This window comes from Mus pahari, chromosome 21 (genome assembly GCF_900095145.1).
Source record: "Mus pahari chromosome 21, PAHARI_EIJ_v1.1, whole genome shotgun sequence".
Lineage (NCBI taxonomy): Eukaryota > Metazoa > Chordata > Mammalia > Rodentia > Muridae > Mus > Mus pahari.
This window is the reverse complement of record NC_034610.1, coordinates 34,792,808-34,809,779: the sequence shown is the minus strand read 5'-3', so window position 1 is coordinate 34,809,779 and position 16,972 is coordinate 34,792,808. Positions and strand designations below refer to the sequence as shown.

At 42.2% G+C, this 16,972-nt stretch overlaps 1 protein-coding gene across 1 annotated transcript; it reads left to right on the top strand.

Moving 5' to 3' along the window:
* Positions 1–1,225: 1,225 nt before the first annotated feature.
* Rab32 (RAB32, member RAS oncogene family) lies at positions 1,226–14,976 on the top strand. The gene is made up of 3 exons (XM_021221501.2): positions 1,226–1,617; positions 9,887–10,164; positions 14,187–14,976. The coding sequence occupies exons 1-3, from the start codon at positions 1,374–1,376 to the stop codon at positions 14,334–14,336; spliced, it is 672 nt and encodes a 223-aa protein (XP_021077160.1). The 5' UTR covers positions 1,226–1,373; the 3' UTR covers positions 14,337–14,976.
* The last annotated feature ends 1,996 nt before the right edge of the window (positions 14,977–16,972 follow it).

Sequence of the window (16,972 nt, the reverse complement as noted above, 5' to 3'; positions counted from 1 at the left end):
AACAGAAGGTTTGAGTTCCTTAGAAAACAAGCTTTCTGGTTAAGTCAGACACAGAAATAACTCAATTCTAAATCAAAGTATGGTCCCAGCATTGACAGCACCTGGAACTCTGTTAGAAATTCTGGATCTTTGCAAATGACAATATTACAGGCATTGTGGGAGATAGTATGGTGCAGATCTCCTAAAATGTAAATAGCAGTGCTACATGATCCAGAAATTCCACTCCTTGGTACTTATGCAAAAGGAACAAAACCAAGCTGGATGTGTGGATGTTTGGGTGTTGGGGTGTGAGTGCCACTAACAGCAGGAGAAGCTGATGGAGGACAGCATCCCATAGAACACATGATATTTCTCACCGTTATAAACTTTTAAAGGATGGAGTTCTGAGTTTACCTGTTTTGTGGAGGTCTTGTCTTGGAGCACCTAGTTTTGCAGCTTGGTAAAGGGCCTGTAAAGGTCAATAGGTTTCAGGGGGCAGGAGTGGGAGACACGACGTATCCCTCTACTAGGGAAGCACCTGGGATCTAACAATAAGCACTTCAGTGTAGCCCGTCTCATTATGGGCCACGCCAACTTCTCTTGGCAACGAGTCCTTGGGTTTCACCCATTTTGTTACATCCATTTTAAGACCAAAAAGCAAGCCTGTGTGTGTGTGTGTGTGTGTGTGTGTGAAGAGAGTGAAGATCCCCAACTTAAAGGGCCAGTAAATATCTTCAACAAAATTATAGAAGAAAACTTCCCTAACCTAAAGAAAGAGATGCCCACAAACATACAAGAAGCCTACAGAACTCCAAATAGATTGGACAAGAAAAGAAATTCCTCCCATCATATAATATTCAAAACACCAAATGCACTAAACAGAGAGAATATTAAAAGCAGTGAGGGAAAAAGGTCAATTAACATAAAGGCAGTCCTATAAGAATGACACAAGAGTTCTCATCAGAGACCATGAAATCTAGAAGATTCTGGACAGATGTTATACAGACCCTAAGAGAATACAAACGCCAGCCCAGGCTACTATACCCAGCAAAATTCTCAATTACTATAGATGGAGTCCTTTGCCAGTTCTGTCATCTGACCCCTACCCCTGGTTACTTGACATCATGGTCCAGCCCTGGCACTGACCTCCAGGCTCCCCTTGTCTAAGGCCAGCAGGAGGCGCTGTGGACCGCTCAGGGTAACGGGAGAAGAGGAAGTGCCCGGACCAGGCTCGCCCCGTGCAGGGTACACCCAGACTGTCCTGGGCCAGCAGCGCTCAGTAGGTTCCGGGTCCGGTGACTCGCGTGACTGCATCGTCGGGTGCGCGGACGGAGGATCTGTCAGATCGGCGTCAGATCGGCCTTGGGGAAGAAGTTCCCTAGGCCGTAGCGCCCATGGCGGGCGAGGGATTAGGGCAACAGGGCACGATGGCCAGCGCAGCGCCGGAGACCCGAGAGCACCTCTTTAAGGTGCTGGTCATCGGCGAGCTGGGCGTGGGTAAGACGAGCATCATCAAGCGCTATGTGCACCAGCTCTTCTCCCAGCACTACCGTGCCACCATTGGCGTGGACTTCGCCCTCAAAGTTCTCAACTGGGACAGCAGGACGCTCGTGCGCTTGCAACTGTGGGATATCGCGGGTAAGAGGGCAGCGTCCGCTACCACCAGACTCTCACTCCTCTCTGCCTCCTGGTTCTTCTCTGTCCTTTTCTCTGCCTGAGCTGTCAGCTGCGCTTTTAAAAGTGAACAAATAGAACAGGAAGACGAGGGACGCCTGGAGGGGCTGAAAGGGTAAGGGAAAGTCGACTTTGGGAGGCCTAACCCCTCTCCTACTGAACTCCTTAGTGGCTAAAGGACTCGCCTGAAGTTTCACTACCGGTTAGAGCAATCTTAATCTTTGGATCCCTTCGCATTTGCAAGGTTGGAGAACACAGATATTTACATTATGATTCATAACAGTAGCAAAAATTAGTTATAGCAATGAGAATAATTTTTATGGTTGGGATTCACCACAACATGAGGAACAGTATTAAAGGGTGTCAACATTAAGAAGGCTGAGAACCACTGCCCGGTTACAACTAAAACCAAGAAAGCCCGGTTACTTTTCAACAACGCTCCGCCCCCTCACCCCTCCTTAACCCACCCCCACCCCCCACCCCCACCCCCGCGCGCCTCTCATTTGACTTGGGTCAGTGCCTCTCTGGTGTAAGGGTTTTTCTCTCTCCGGAGCCAAGAAATTTTACTTCCTTGTGGTGACAGACAAACTTATAATTTACAAAGAGGGGTTGGAGCCGTGGGTGAGAAAAACTTGGAAGCCAGCCAAGGCTTTGTGAAGGGAAACTCCATTCCTGAAATTCCTCTCACCTGGGAGGCCTGGTGGCCCTGGTGGCCCTGGGGAAGGGTTGGGAAAGTTCTGAAACTTTCCAGAAGGGTTCTCCTCCCTAAGGGAATACTTAATGCCTTTCCCTGGGGCACCTCCCTATCCCACAAACCCCTAGAACTCTTTCCCCTTGCTTTCAACTGTTGCTCTGGAATGTAAGAACCATTTTCTTTGAGAGGGAATTTATGAACATCTGTGTTCTAGCTGGAGTGGTAGGGGTCGTATGGGTGTTCCACACAAGGTGAACGTATGGGAACTATAATGGAAATGGTGGCAAAGGTTAACCTGTTCAATCACTGGAGGCATCCAGGAGCTCCTTCTGCCAAGAGGCTTTCGAATGGGAATTTGTTTAAAACCTGAGGACACCTTAGCATCCTTTCCTCCCTGTGCATACCCCAAAGTCCCTGGAGGGTATGCTTACACCACAGCTGGCAGTAGCCTAGAGGGACACACAACTTCTGCCTGCCAGGTAGTAAGTGCTGTGTTCTTTTATAGCCACTCCTCATGAAGAAGTGTTGAAGAATTTATACCCTTTACACTCATTTGTGAGCAGAGTCTAACATGGATAAGAAGAATGTGCATTTGTGCACATCAGTATCAACGTTTCAAAGTTATTTTGCCTTTGCTTCAGCTTGTTTTGTTCTTTTTTTTTCTTCCCTTGCAACAAATAAGAATGTATTTCAAATGTCACCCTTTAAAGTCAAGAGGCTTCATTTGCAACACTTGATCCTACTGCCCAGAACACTGGTGGGCATTCTATTGCTTCTTGACATCCTTTCACATCCTGAAGGTTGCCTTACCATGTGATGATCACCAGTAGGGATATCTGGTGCAGCTTTCTTTCTTTCTTTTTTTTTTTTTTTTCACAGAGATGGTTTGGAATCCCTGCTTGGGATGGCAATTCAGTTTCTTTTATTATGTGCAAATTAGTAGGGTAAGAACTATGTTAAATTGTGTTTGGAGAGTTGAGGAAACAAAATCACCATTTCGGGGAGGTGGTGGCCTATGCTTTTAGCTTCAGCACTCAGGAGGCAGAGTCTGTCAGATCTGAGTTCAAGGCCAGCCTGGTCTACAGAATGAGTTCCAGGACAGCCAGGGCTACACAGAGAAACCCTCTTTCAAAAACTCTGAACAACCATACCCTTTTCTTTCTGTATATCACTTCTGCTATTTACATCCCGCCCCCCCCCCTTTTTCTTCCTCCCTATGACACTCAAGCTGGCCACAACTCTAGATCCCCCTGCCTCAACTTCCTTACTGTTGAAACTAGAAGAATGATCCAGCCTGGCTGACTTCATTCTTCTTGAACAGATACCATAGCCTGGAGGGAGACATAGCCCATTTGCCTGCTAAATCTGGAGCCTGAGGTTTACTGGGAGGGAAAGAAACACTTTATAATCTCCAAAAGGGATCTCTAGTGTTAACTGCTGCCTTCCAACAGGAACTCTGGTAGCAGTCAGCAAATGCACAACTCCAAATAACAGAACTAGACTTAAACTTAGGAAATAACCAGACACTATTAGTTTTTTCTCAGAGTCTGAGCTTGGGCAAGATATCTTAATATGCTGGTACCAAGAAGCACAAATCACTTGGACCTGGCTGAAATTTGCAGAACTACAGCCTTAACTCTACTCGATTTCAACATTTGAGTTACTAGGGAGTCATGCTTCGCTCACACTGTTTGAACGAGGGAGAAGTTGTGTTATGAAGACCATGCCAAAACACTCCCCGAAGGCTAAGCACATGTCAAGTGTGATTTACAAGGTTGAATCATACCGAGTTCCAAAAGAATAAAAGTATTCCCTGGTTGCAAAACAAAAGGTGGAGCCAGCCACTAGCCATGACTCACTTGCAATACCATTGCTCTGGAGGTTGTAGAGGTGGGCAGGACCATAAAAAAAAAAAAAAATCTACAATCAGAAAAGCTTTGAGAAGTACAGTGGGCAAGAATTACAGAATGCTTTCTATAAAGGCAGCCGAACAGGTTCATGTAAGCCCTTCAAATTAAAGACCATAGTAGCTTTCCGGTCCAGGCCTCAACAAAGTGTTTCTCATCACATTGAAGGAACCCAAATTAGAGAATGCACCTCAGATTGTAGATGCATAACAATGGCCATGTCTTACTACCTCCATTCCAACATTTCCAGTCATTTGCTTACCAAGTCATGTGCTTCTTTGCTTTTGAAGTTCAGAAACTCCACATAGACAGGCTTTCGTTGGCTCCGTTCTTTTAAAAATGCATCTGAAAGACTTTCTAAACTGTGGACAGTTCTGCAATGTGCTGAGCTGTTTCACTGGTACCTGGCTACAAGAACACACCCTAAAATAATCAAAGCATTAATTACAGATATTTGCCTGGTCTCTGGTAAACACTCACTGATGAAAGCCCTGTGAGCTATGTAGCCCAGGGATGAAGTGTTATTTTCAAATACATTCTTGGAGACATTGTATCCATTGTATGTATGGGATGTTGACCACATGGTTTTTTATAGACTTTCCATATGGAATTTTCTGTTTCTATATAAACATGGGAGACGTCTTCTGAATGGTGAGACTGGACATCAAGGGAACATTTTAGAATTCTATCCAAGTGTTCTCATCAAAAGCCTTGCCACTTTGACCCAGCAAGCCAGGCATGGGTGACTCCTTCAGTCTGCTTTCTGAGCAGAGATGAGAAAAAAACCCAGAAGATAGATAGATAGATGGATAGATGGATAGATAGATAGATAGATAGATAGATAGATAGATAGATAGATAGATGGATGGGTGAATGGGTGGTTGGGTGGGTGGGTGGGTGGATGGATGGATGGATAAATAGGTTGATCTCTGTGTTTTCTATTTGTTATTTTAACTGACAGATAGCCTGGCTTCTTTTCCGCCCCATTTTCCCCCTACTGGATTTTATCTGTATAGTTTGCTTACACATCCTCTACCATGGCTTGTGACTGATTCTTGAGATTATTCTGAACATGTTGACGTTCCTATTCTGATTTTCTGGAGTCTCTCTCACCAGAACCACTGGGGCCTTAGCATCTACTGTCAGTAACATGTACGAGTTCTTTAGCATCTGCTCTGACAGTAGACTTGGCTTTTTCTGAAAAAAAAATGTGTCCACCCAACCCGGTTTAGTAGAAGAGGTTTTTCTTTCCACACATAAGTCTAGGGTTGGGCATTCCAGCACTCTTGTACAGTACTATAAAATCTTCACAGGCAAAACTGGCTTTCCACCACTCAGCTAATCCAAGGCTATATTATTTGTTTCAGTGGTCCAGTACAATGGGCATATCACGATGCAAGGCAGCTAAGAAATATAAGAGTCATGTTTTAAACTGCTCATAGAGCTCGCTCCAAAATATTCTGTAAAGGGGAGTTGAGGCTAACAATTAGCAATGCTATGTACCTGCTGAATCAGAATTGGAACCACTTGGAAAGTTGTCATCCATCAGGCACTGTGGTGACTCTGATTTATATGAAAGCTGAGAGGCAGTGTTCTATCTTGGGCCCTGTCGCACCCTGGCAACACACCCACATTTCCACTACTCCTTAGCTTCTCATTGACTCGGCCCATTTGTCACCCGTGCTCCCTCCGTCACACCTTCCACATTCTTCACTCCCCTACTCTCACACACTTCCATACAAGGGCCATCGGGCCATCTCTTTGTTTATAGATATGGATAACAATTTACATCTGGAGACCGGATACTTTTTATTTCTGGTGAATACATTTATTTAAAGGGTTAGGAACAATGCCGTCACTTGAAACTATTATGGATTTGAACACAAATTAACAAAGAATTTTATTTACATAGGTAATAATCCTTTTAAAATCTACGATCGGAGATCACCTGTTGCCAGGATTTCATCTCTGAAGGGCACCATGAGATTTAAGGGTTTTCTTTAGGAGACCTTCCATTTACTAATCAGAAACTGGACATCTCTTCCAAGTGACCTTGTAGTTAATGGGTAACTCATGTTAACTGTCAGTGGATGGAGAAAAGATGAGTTCCTGTAAGTAGGAAACCAAAAGACCATTTTGCTCTATTATCTCTTGACTTTTGTTATGAAATTTATATTCTGAATTTCCACTAATATTACTAGAAACATTTGGGTTTATCAAGAGGGAGGCACAAATATAACAGAGGAAAAACCCAAGCAAAAGCCTTGGTGGGAATCTCAAGAACATGTTTCTGTGAATTGTGCTTCTGGTAAATCCAGAATATGTTCATTTGTTTGTTTGTTTTGTTACTGAAAGGAAATATTTATTCCTGGAAAATCACTAGTTTTGTTGTTCAATCATCCTCAGGGTCATTAGTGTGGAGTCTACCAAACAGCAAGATAGATGGTTTAATCCTTTGCCAACTTGTATATTTTAAGATTTCAGCATTTGAGTGTGTGAGAGCTCGGATGATATCTTCGGAGCCTGCATAACTCTCTCTGAGCTTGCTCTTCTCATCCTCCATGCTTGCCAAACTTTCAAGTTATCATCCACATCCCATCCTCCAGAGGCGGTAGCACATTGTTTAAGAGACAAAACATTTTGAGAGTTGTTGAAAATGTGCTGTCAGGATGTCAGCAGCAATGTGGATGACAAAGGCTGCCCCTAATAGCAGAGTGACTGGTGTGCTCAGCAACAGGAGGATCTTTGGTAAAGCACAAGGTGACTGCAAGAGGGCTTGACATCCGAAACAGCACTGTACTATGCTTACGAAGTCACTCTTACTCACATGGACAAGCATCTGTTCTGCCACATAGGTCACAAACTGAAATGTCTTTTCCAGCAAAGTCTGGGCTAACATCAGATGGCACAGTAGTACAATCAACTCAAAGAACTTGAGTATCTCCTTGGGATTCTGTTCTCTCATCAGCAAAATAAGAGAACTGGATTAACTGGATGTTCCCATCTGTCTCCCAGTTTTGACCTCTAGTGGCTCTTCCGGTACTGCTCAAAGAAATTGTTGCATAGGGTTCTCTCTGATAGAATCTCAATTTTTTTTTTCAACAAACCCTTTAGAGTGGTGAACCTCTATGTTCTGATCAATTTTCCTATCTGTGCCAGCCTTAACTCTAAACATGCACACTGTAAAGGAAGCAAAACCTCCTTGGCCACTCCCCTATCCCCAGAACTACTGAGGACAGTTTTCCTCCCTTACACCGTTTTTTCTTACTCAAAGGCTCATCAGGTCTCAAGCCAGGCCCTCCAGCCTGGGCAGGGGTTGTCTGCCTTCTGGTAAATGTCTGTTCTAACACGTTTACCTCTTTGTTAACTGAGTCTTTATCTTCTCGCATGAGAGTCCTCTTTCTGGTCTCACTCTGGATGCAGATCTTCACCGGGTAAGTGATTGACCTCTGGTCCCCCAGTCAGTTCCTCTCCTCTTCATTTGCTTAATTTTATAACAGACACTTTTTCTTCTCATTTTACATACAGGATTTTTTTAAGTATAGTTTGTGATGTGAGGCCTGTCAGGAAGAATTGACATCGCAGAAAATCTATCTGACATTTCTAAGCCTTCATATCTTCCCTCCCAAAATTTCTTACCATAGACACTTCTGATTTTGTATGAGTGATCAAAAAGGGCAAATGAGTACATCTTTTTATACCACGGGTTATGATTAAAAAAATTTTTTGCAGTTTTTTAGGAGATTCACTAAAAAAAGCAAGAAAAGCCAAGAAGCTCTTTGGAACATATAGTTATCTATTCTTTTACTAGTTTGGCACCTTATCTTTTTGAAATTCAAAGGATGGTCAAATTGAGAACTATGTTATTACCCTGAAACATTAACACATCCATCTTTTTAAACCTAAGACTATCTTAGAGGGGCTAGGTACTTGCCCCTAACCCTTTTGTGTTCAGTAATTAAGGTTCATAACAGTGGATTTCTTTAGGTTCACTAGTAGAAGTTGAAATCCAAACAACTTCAATCCATCTGCCTACTTGTTTTTGAAGAATTGGTGTTTTGGCTCTTGGGCTGTTAAAATATTCTGAGTGAACATATTGGCATAACTGCTCAATGTACATTTAATGAGAAAGGTACAGACTAAGTTTCCTTAAATGTCCGTATCATGATCTGATGAGTTACACAAATAAAGTAAAATTAGATGTATCATATCAATAAATTTGAACATGATAGGTCCCAACATATGACCATTTGTTATAATAAAATTCAGATGACTGGACCTACCAAGAGTCACAAGGCAGTGTTTACAATTATAATGGCATTATAGAATTTGGAAAAGAAGTATTTGCAGTTTGAGCAAGTTATATGCACATGTGTAGATAAAAGATAATAAAATGTTGATAAAGCTTGTTCCTCATCTTGTGTTCTAACAAGAAGGCATGCTACCATGCTGTCTTCATTTTAGATCACAGTGATGATCTTAGATTCTTACTGACTTCATTTCCCCCTCCTGAATCTCGTCAGAAATTTGACAGCCTAAAGATGGGCCTAAGGACTCCTGGCAACTGCAAGGTAGTTTAGACTTGTAAGCCTGTAGACATGAAGGGGTCAGAAGGCTTGTCTCCTTTCGTTAGTGTCACCGTGATCTGGATCAAGTATCTTTTTTGTCCTCATCTAATACATGAGATAAAGGCTTGCTTGGCAGCAGATAGGAACAGCAAGCTTTGCAGGACAGTCTGGATGTGCAGGCAGTAGGCATTCTATTGAATGGCAGAATCTGCTCAGCGTTTAACAGAAGTTAAGTCCTTTTCAAAGGACAGTGTTAGAAGAACTGTGCAACAGAACCTCCCCACAACCACATAACTGACTGTGCCACTTCTTATTGTGAAAGCACACGCTTTCCACTGTCTGCTTCTAAGAGGAGAACAGATTTGCTACTGAGTCAAAAGTAGCCAGAGCTAGAGATGTAAAGGGGCAAACTACGTTGTCTCCTGTCCTATCCTGATGTTTTTGACTGGCCTTTTATCATGTCATCTCTCTGCCTTCCATAAACTTCAGACTATTCTATTCTTTTTTTTAAGATTTATTTATTATATATGTAAGTACACTGTAGCTGTCATCAGACGCTCTAGAAGAGGACATCAGATCGTATTATGGATGGCTGTGAGCTACCATGTGGTTGCTGGGATTTGAACTCAAGACCTTAGGAAGAGCAATCAGAGCTCTTAACCACTGAGCCATCTCACCAGCCCCCAGACTATTCTATTCTTGTCTCGCCTTCCACTTCACCCCCTCTGTTTACTAGAGTGCCTATCTCCTCTTAGCCAAATGGAAGAGAAAGCTGAAATGGCTATCTATGAAGCCTGTCATACTGGCACCCTGAAGTTTATGGTGAATGTGTCCTACAAAAAACTAGTTCCCCCTGTTGAGCAAATTGTCAGCCACTTGTGCTAAGTCCATGGGTCTTGGTTCTGTGTGAATGTCCTTAATTCCACCAGTTTATTCTGCAGTGAGATGAGAGATGCTTCTTTCTCAAAATGGATTTGAGAATTATAGAGCATGCACCTGCACCTAAATGTGACCGTCACCGTCACCGTTACGAACATTTAATCTCCTTCTGTATTCATCTCTAGGACAGGAGCGGTTTGGCAACATGACTCGAGTATACTATAAGGAAGCTCTTGGAGCATTTGTAGTCTTTGATATATCGAGAAGTTCTACATTTGATGCAGTCCTGAAATGGAAAAATGATCTGGATAGTAAAGTTCATCTTCCCAACGGCAGCCCCATTCCTGCTGTCCTCCTAGCAAACAAATGTGACCAGAAGAAGGACAGCAGCCATAGCCCTTCCCAGATAGACCAGTTTTGTAAAGACCATGGCTTCACTGGATGGTTTGAAACTTCTGCCAAGGTGAGCTGGCTTCGCTGATCGATCTATTTCTGATGTCCCTGTCAGGCTGTGATGGAATGGAATGTGTATAGATAGATTTCTGCAAGGAGGTTTTTAAGTCCAGAGTAAGAAATGCATAGTGTGGACTTGCTACTGTCTCCCTCTCTGATGCTGAAGTGATTTCAAAGTTACTTGACAGAGCCATGAACAGGACAGAAGAGCTATTATTGTTCAGAGCAAAATCATATGACATTTTCTGCAAGTTCCAGTTCCTAACCAAGGTGTCCTCTTGTGCTGCCGGAGTGAATGGGAGATAAGGTGTTCTTTTGAAAGGGGTTAAAAAAAATGAGGAAGTGTCTTTAAGATATGAACGTCATATGCACGACTGATACGGAACAGTCACCAACAGACTGGATTAGCTCTGAGAGCTTTAAGCAAGAGCAAAATGTCAACATTGACTGTGTGTTTCCTCATGAATAAATGAATAGATTTTTTTTTCTCCTGTCTTTGGGAACTGCATTTTTTTCTGTTTTAGAAAATAGAAAAACTAAGATACATTTTGTGAAGCTTAACAATGTGAAATCATTAGAGAACTAAGGTGAAAAAAAAAAGTCAGAGGTCAGAGGTACAATATACTGGAGGGTTGTATATCATGGAATTTTTAAATATGAGGATTCAATGATCATCAGACTTGTATAAAAAATAAGGACCTTTTTGAGAAATTCTGTAATAAACATAACATTAATTCGCATATCTGTTATACTGTTCCAGATTATAATATGCATAGTACAGATATATTTATGTATTCTCTGTGTGTGTATGTGTGTGTGTATGTATGTATGTATGTATGTACAATATTGTTCCTCCAATATTGTTCAGAGTGATGGCTCTGGGATTCCTGTTAGGTTGCTTTTAGTTTTATCCACATGGTGAGAGATTATTTAATGTCGGTTCTCATCAGAATGACAAAAGCAAGCAATGAGTGACCACATCAATTAGGGCAGCCTCAAAGCATTGAGCCATTGGCCAAGAGTCTCCTGGAGGCATAGTGAGTGGTCCTGGCCATACACTGTTTTGATTAATATTGTGTCTTATGTTTTCCTTACTTTTATGCACAGACAGTTGTGGTAAAAGAAAGACGAAGCTCAGAGGTGATACAGGAGTTAGTCAGCCTGGCAGGAAGGAGGAAATCCCAGGAGGAAAGGCATCATGGAGAGACTGAATTTTTCAAGCCTATGCCTCTCTCTGCCCCATGTACATGCTGGACAATTTGCTTTAACTTCCCATAGGAGAGCAGTGTGAGTATAGTTACATGTAGATGTTGGGGAATTTCCTATATTTCCTCTAAAATTCCATGTAGGATTTATTTGACCTTCTAGCTAACAAATTTTAATTTTTTTTTTTACAAAAATCTGCTTATAAAGTTCATAAATGATTGTCAAAGTCATAATAACTATCAATTGATACTGTATAAACTATTGACTGTATTACATTTTTTAGACAAGATGCCATATAGAAGAGAGACGGGGTGCAAATTGGTAAGGGAACATTTTTGTCCAGTTGTATGCTTCCTTCAAATAGTCTAGGAAGAGCTTCTGCCTGATTTCCTGTGTGACTCAGGAGGCTTATGGACTCTAGAATCTAGAGTATAACATTATTATGCATTTTTGCTTTAAAAGTTTGAAAGAAATTGAACCAAGGCTTTAGATACTACCAATAGATCTATTTCTGGGATGGTCAGGAACTAACATCACATCTGGATTTTGCTGGAATTTTAGTGGTGTGATTTTAATAGGTATATAATCAGAAGATAGTCTTGAGTTCACAAATTTAGTCTTTTCTCCTTTGTGGCACAGAATAGATTTTAATATGAAACTTTGCAGCTCATTTCACTGTAGTTCCCGTTCATCTCTGAGTAATCCCTGATAGAGAGCCATCCTGCTTGAAGAAGACTATCTCCAAAGGCTTATCTATTAAACACAGATCCATTTAAAGGAGTTATTTGGGAAGGTTTAAGAGGTATGACCTTTTGGGGGTAAATATGCCACTAGGGACCAGTTTTGAAATTTTTCTGGTCCCAAATCATTTCCAGTTTTCTCTCCCTGCTTCCCACTTATAGTTTAAGATGTGATGATCTATCCCTCTTAGCTAGTTGCTCCAGTTGCCATGCCTGCCTGCTTCCACACTTCCGCTGGCCTATGATGGTTACAGAACCCCTGGGCTTCATCTTCCACTACAACCATCTGTTCATGAAACTAACAACAGCATAAGACACCATATTTATCAAAGCAGTGTATGGCCGGGACCACTCCCTCTGCCACCGGGAAACTCTCCTTGGCCAGTGACTCTCACCCCTCACCTCTTTGATGCTGTCCTGTGATGTGGTCCCTTATCACCTGCTTTCATAGCTCTGATGAGAACTGACATGGAATAATCACCCACTTGTAAGCCCACATAAAGACTTCCCTCCTTAAGTTGCCTTGGTCATGATGGTCATTTTCACAGCAACAAAAATATAACTAATGATGAGAGGGAATGCCAAGAACTTAAAGATACTCAGAAATTCGAAGCCCCTTGCTTGTGTTAAAGTTATCTTGGAAGTATCAGTGCAGTCAGTACATGAAAACAGTCTGAATAGAAGCATCGCTCCTAAATAAACAGTCCCACTGTCCGAGAAGGTTTCCGCATGTGGGGGAGCAGACGAGAACATACCGCATAGTGCTGGACTTGGTTGGAACATTAATGTAAGTAGCTTCATACTTAAATATCTGTGTGTTCATACTTGCACTTATTTTCATGTATATTTATAAACATTTTAAAATAAGTAGGTGATCGGTGTGTGGGTACGCGTATATGTGTGTATGTGTACATATATTTAGTAGCTTTGTCAGCCATGAGGACAGGAGGCAATAAAACCTTATAAAGAATGAACTTTCCTACTCCTTACAATCCAGTTTGTAAATACAATTTATTAAACAAGAAGAATGAAGATACTGTCAGAAAGACGCGGTCCCACAGCTGATGGGAATAGAAAGTGAAGATATCTTTGAAAAAGTGTGTGTTGCCTGCAAGAAAGAAAGCGTTCACAGAATAGTGCGGACATATCACAGAACGTTGGTGCCTGCTTGTAGAAACTACAAAATTACAGGACAATCACAAAGTGAAGAATTACTGTGATAGGTTCAATGGGTAAAACTGATAACAGTGCATGTTGTGCCCAAACTAAGGACAAATACATTTTCCCTCACTGTAGAGTCCTACACAGAAGGACTGGTACAAATGAAATGACGGTTTCCAATATCACGGTGATAATTGCTTAGAGGATAATTAGCAGGTGCCGAAGTTAGTGGGGGTTGGGGGGGGAGTTGTATACAAAAAAGGATTTTTACCTATTTGTAGTCACCAAGTCCAAAGGGTGAATTGTAACTTTTCAACAAGAAGATGCCTGGCAGCAGTGACCTTAATCCAGGCGTCACCTCCTTGCTGCACACATGGGATGTTGTCCCGTTCCCACCAAGAATACAAAACTTGAAGTTACTCAAAAAGAACTATCAGAAAGCCCCCAGGCTGAGGGCTATTCTCCGGTCCGTGTTTTCCAAGATGTCCCTTGGGGTCACAAAAGCATAGTAACCACTAAAACATTCCCCGTGTCTCATGAAGTAACCTCCCACTCAAGCTGGGGCGACAATCCTAATTAACTCAGTGAATCACACACACAAAAATAAGACTTGAAAACAGGAGGGAGGCTTCATGGGAAGAAGGGGCTTTCCAGGGGGAGAAGGTTGGGGGGGGGGATGAGAGAGGGTCATGGAAGTGAAACTAAAATTCATTCTGTGTATGTGTGAAGCTTTCAAAGAATACTCAGCAAACCAATCGAACCGGTGTCTTGAATTCTTAGTGTAGCAGCAGACACTATCACTGAAGAAGTGGTAACTGACATGCTTACAGTGCGTCCTTTGTTGTGGCTCCCTAGACCCCTTGTTGCCCTGAATGTTTACTTCCAAGGTCAGTGCTAACCCTTCTTTCCCGTGCTCCCATTACAGGATAATATAAACATCGACGAGGCCACCCGCTTCCTAGTGGAAAACATGCTTGCAAACCAGCAAAGCTTTCCTAGTGAAGAAATCGACCTGGACAGAATTAAACTGGTGGAGGAGCCCCCCACAGCAAAGCCCAGGTCCCAGTGCTGCTGATGTGTCACTGTGCCCTGTACGCTGTCTCCTTGGTCCTGCGTGTATCGAGGCTGCCCTTTCCCAACCTTCGGTGCCACTGTGCTCCGTGAATCTCCCTCAGGGGCACATTACCCTTCAGCTATACAGGCACCACCCATCTGAAGATCCATGGAGAACTGTTCCCACGAGAGGCTCTGTGGCTTTACCAGAGGACCCCGCAGGCACGTGTTGTACTGCCAAATACAAACTAATGTTTACAGCCTTTGAAATATTTTTGTACATGAATTTCAAAAGTTAGCTTTTAGTGTGAGTGCTAGGTGGGGTCGTAGAAAAAGCTCCCTCGGCATGGTGATTTTGACTTTTTAGTGACTTTGTTCCTGTATACAATCCTCACCTTAGCACATTTTTTCCCCCTTTTCTAAGGTGTTAAACTACAGAGACCTGAAGGTCCCATGCGGTTATATCCTAGACAAAACTTTGTATGTCATGTAAAATTTTCATCCTTAAGTAACATGATTCCAGAACACATAGCTGTTGTATAACAAAGTCACTCCGAGTCACCTTAAGAATCCCTTCTTTAATTAACCCGGCGTGGCGGCGCACGCCTTTAATCCCAGCACTTGGAAGGCAGAGACAGGCAGATTTCTGAGTTCGAGGCCACCCTGGTCTACAAAGTGAGTTCCAGGACAGCCAGGACTACACAGAGAAACCCTGTCTCGAAAAACAAACAAACAAAGAAAAAGTTCTGAGCTAGGGATGTGGCTCATGTGTGTAGAGTGCTTACTTAGAATGTGATAGACTCTCTGGATCTACAGTTGTGAGGGACCAAAAAGAGTTAACACTATACCTGCTTTATGTGTGTCTCCCTCTGGGGCCTCTCTCGGCGTGGTTGCCACTGCCACTCGGAAACAAGATAAATGAACATTTTGTTTCTCTGCCCTCTATTCTGTGTTTATAGCCTCGAGCCATATTGAACATATAGTGGTACCAAGAGGAACTTGTCTTTCCATTTCTGTCATGGTAATAGTGGTCAGGAGGGGAATTCTTTTTCAGAACATACGTAATTATATCCAAGTTTCTGTCTTGTAAAACCTGGAAGAAAGTAGACTATGTCTAGTTTTGTCTGTGGTTTCGAATACTGGTTGTATAATGCCTAGGGCACTTAGGAAGACCCACTCTATTGTATTGCCTTTAACTCAGTGAAAGAAAGGAATAAATATTTTAACCTAAGCCTGTGTGTTGAATGAATGTAGTTCTAGGAAGGTACTTTTCTGGTTTAGAAAATGTGTTTTACCGAGGCGTGGGTTCACATCTGTTATCCCAGCCTCCAGGAGACAGACAAAGGGTAGCAGTGTATGGCATATCTTGGCTACACAGCAAGCTCAAGGACAGCCTGTGCTACACAAAAGGCTTTCTCCAAAAATAAAAATTAAATAAATAAAAGGGTTTTGCATTGAAGTTTAGATTTAGTCACTTTATGTGTGTGCTTTGTCTGCATTTGCACTTATGTGCCAGATATGTACCTAGTGCCTGTGGAGGTCAGAAGAGGGCATTTGATTCCCTAGCACTGGAATTAATGGATGACTGTGGACCATCATATCGATGATGGGAGCCAGACCCACAACCCCCGCAAGAGCAAATGCTTTTAATCACTGGGCCATCTCTCTAGCACCTTGATTTTTTTTTTATTTAAGTCGTTTACAGTATGCAAAAGTTCAGCTTCTTTAAGGAATTTTTAAATATTTATTTATTTTATATATGTGAGTACACTGTCGCTGTCTTCAGACACACAAGAAGAGGGCATCAGATCCCATTACAGATGGTTGTGAGCCATCATGTGGTTGCTCGAATTGAACTAAGGACCTTTGGAAGAGCGTTCAGTGCTCTTAACTGCTGAGCCATCTCTCCAGCCCTCTTTAAGGAAATGTAAAGAGCTTTGGTTAGCCTAAAGCTAACACAACATATAATACTGCACATACTTGTCTCCTGAATCATGTTAACATGATAGGTGAGTATGCAGTCACTAACAGCAAGATAAACATAGAAATGCAATTGTTCTGGAGTTTGTGTCCTGGGGATAAAGAAGGACTCACAGGCTCTCTTTTCACTAAACTTAAGCCCCGCCTAGCAATATAAGTGTGGCTGTATGCAACAGATTTAAAAAAGAAGTCATCTTAACAGTTTGGCCATGTGATCATAAAGCTGGATTTTCTGAAGTGAAGGAATGGGATACCAGGGCTTGATTAATGTGTATAATAGCACATGATCCCTATGGTTTTGTCATTTATTCAATCTCGATTTCTAAGAAATCTATACCACCCAAGCGTAAAATATTACTTTATAATGTCTCTGACACCTCACATCCTGTGAAGAATGCATGGATGTTATCATCCCCAGATGTTGGAAACACTGAGCTCATCCTAAATCACTATCGAAAGTGACGGAAGCTTGTGTGTGCAACTGGATTTTGGTTTTGGGTTTTGAATTTTGTAATCTATCACAAGTAAGGTAATTTAGCCAAGGTCTCCAAATCAGAATTATTATATTCAATTTGTCCATCTTTACAATGTTCGTTAACTTACAGTAATCATTCAGGAAAGTTCCTGACAAAACCGGTTTCTGTTATGTCAAGTGGCATGGTTTACTGTTGACATTTC

Excerpts from the sequence above, each read along its gene's own strand:
- Rab32 (XM_021221501.2), top strand. The coding sequence starts at position 1,374 with ATGGCGGGCGAGGGATTAGGGCAACAGGGCACGATGGCCAGCGCAGCG. Across the intron at positions 1,618-9,886 it reads GCAACTGTGGGATATCGCGG|GACAGGAGCGGTTTGGCAAC; the intron begins GTAAGAGGGCAG and ends ATTCATCTCTAG. Across the intron at positions 10,165-14,186 it reads GGTTTGAAACTTCTGCCAAG|GATAATATAAACATCGACGA; the intron begins GTGAGCTGGCTT and ends CTCCCATTACAG.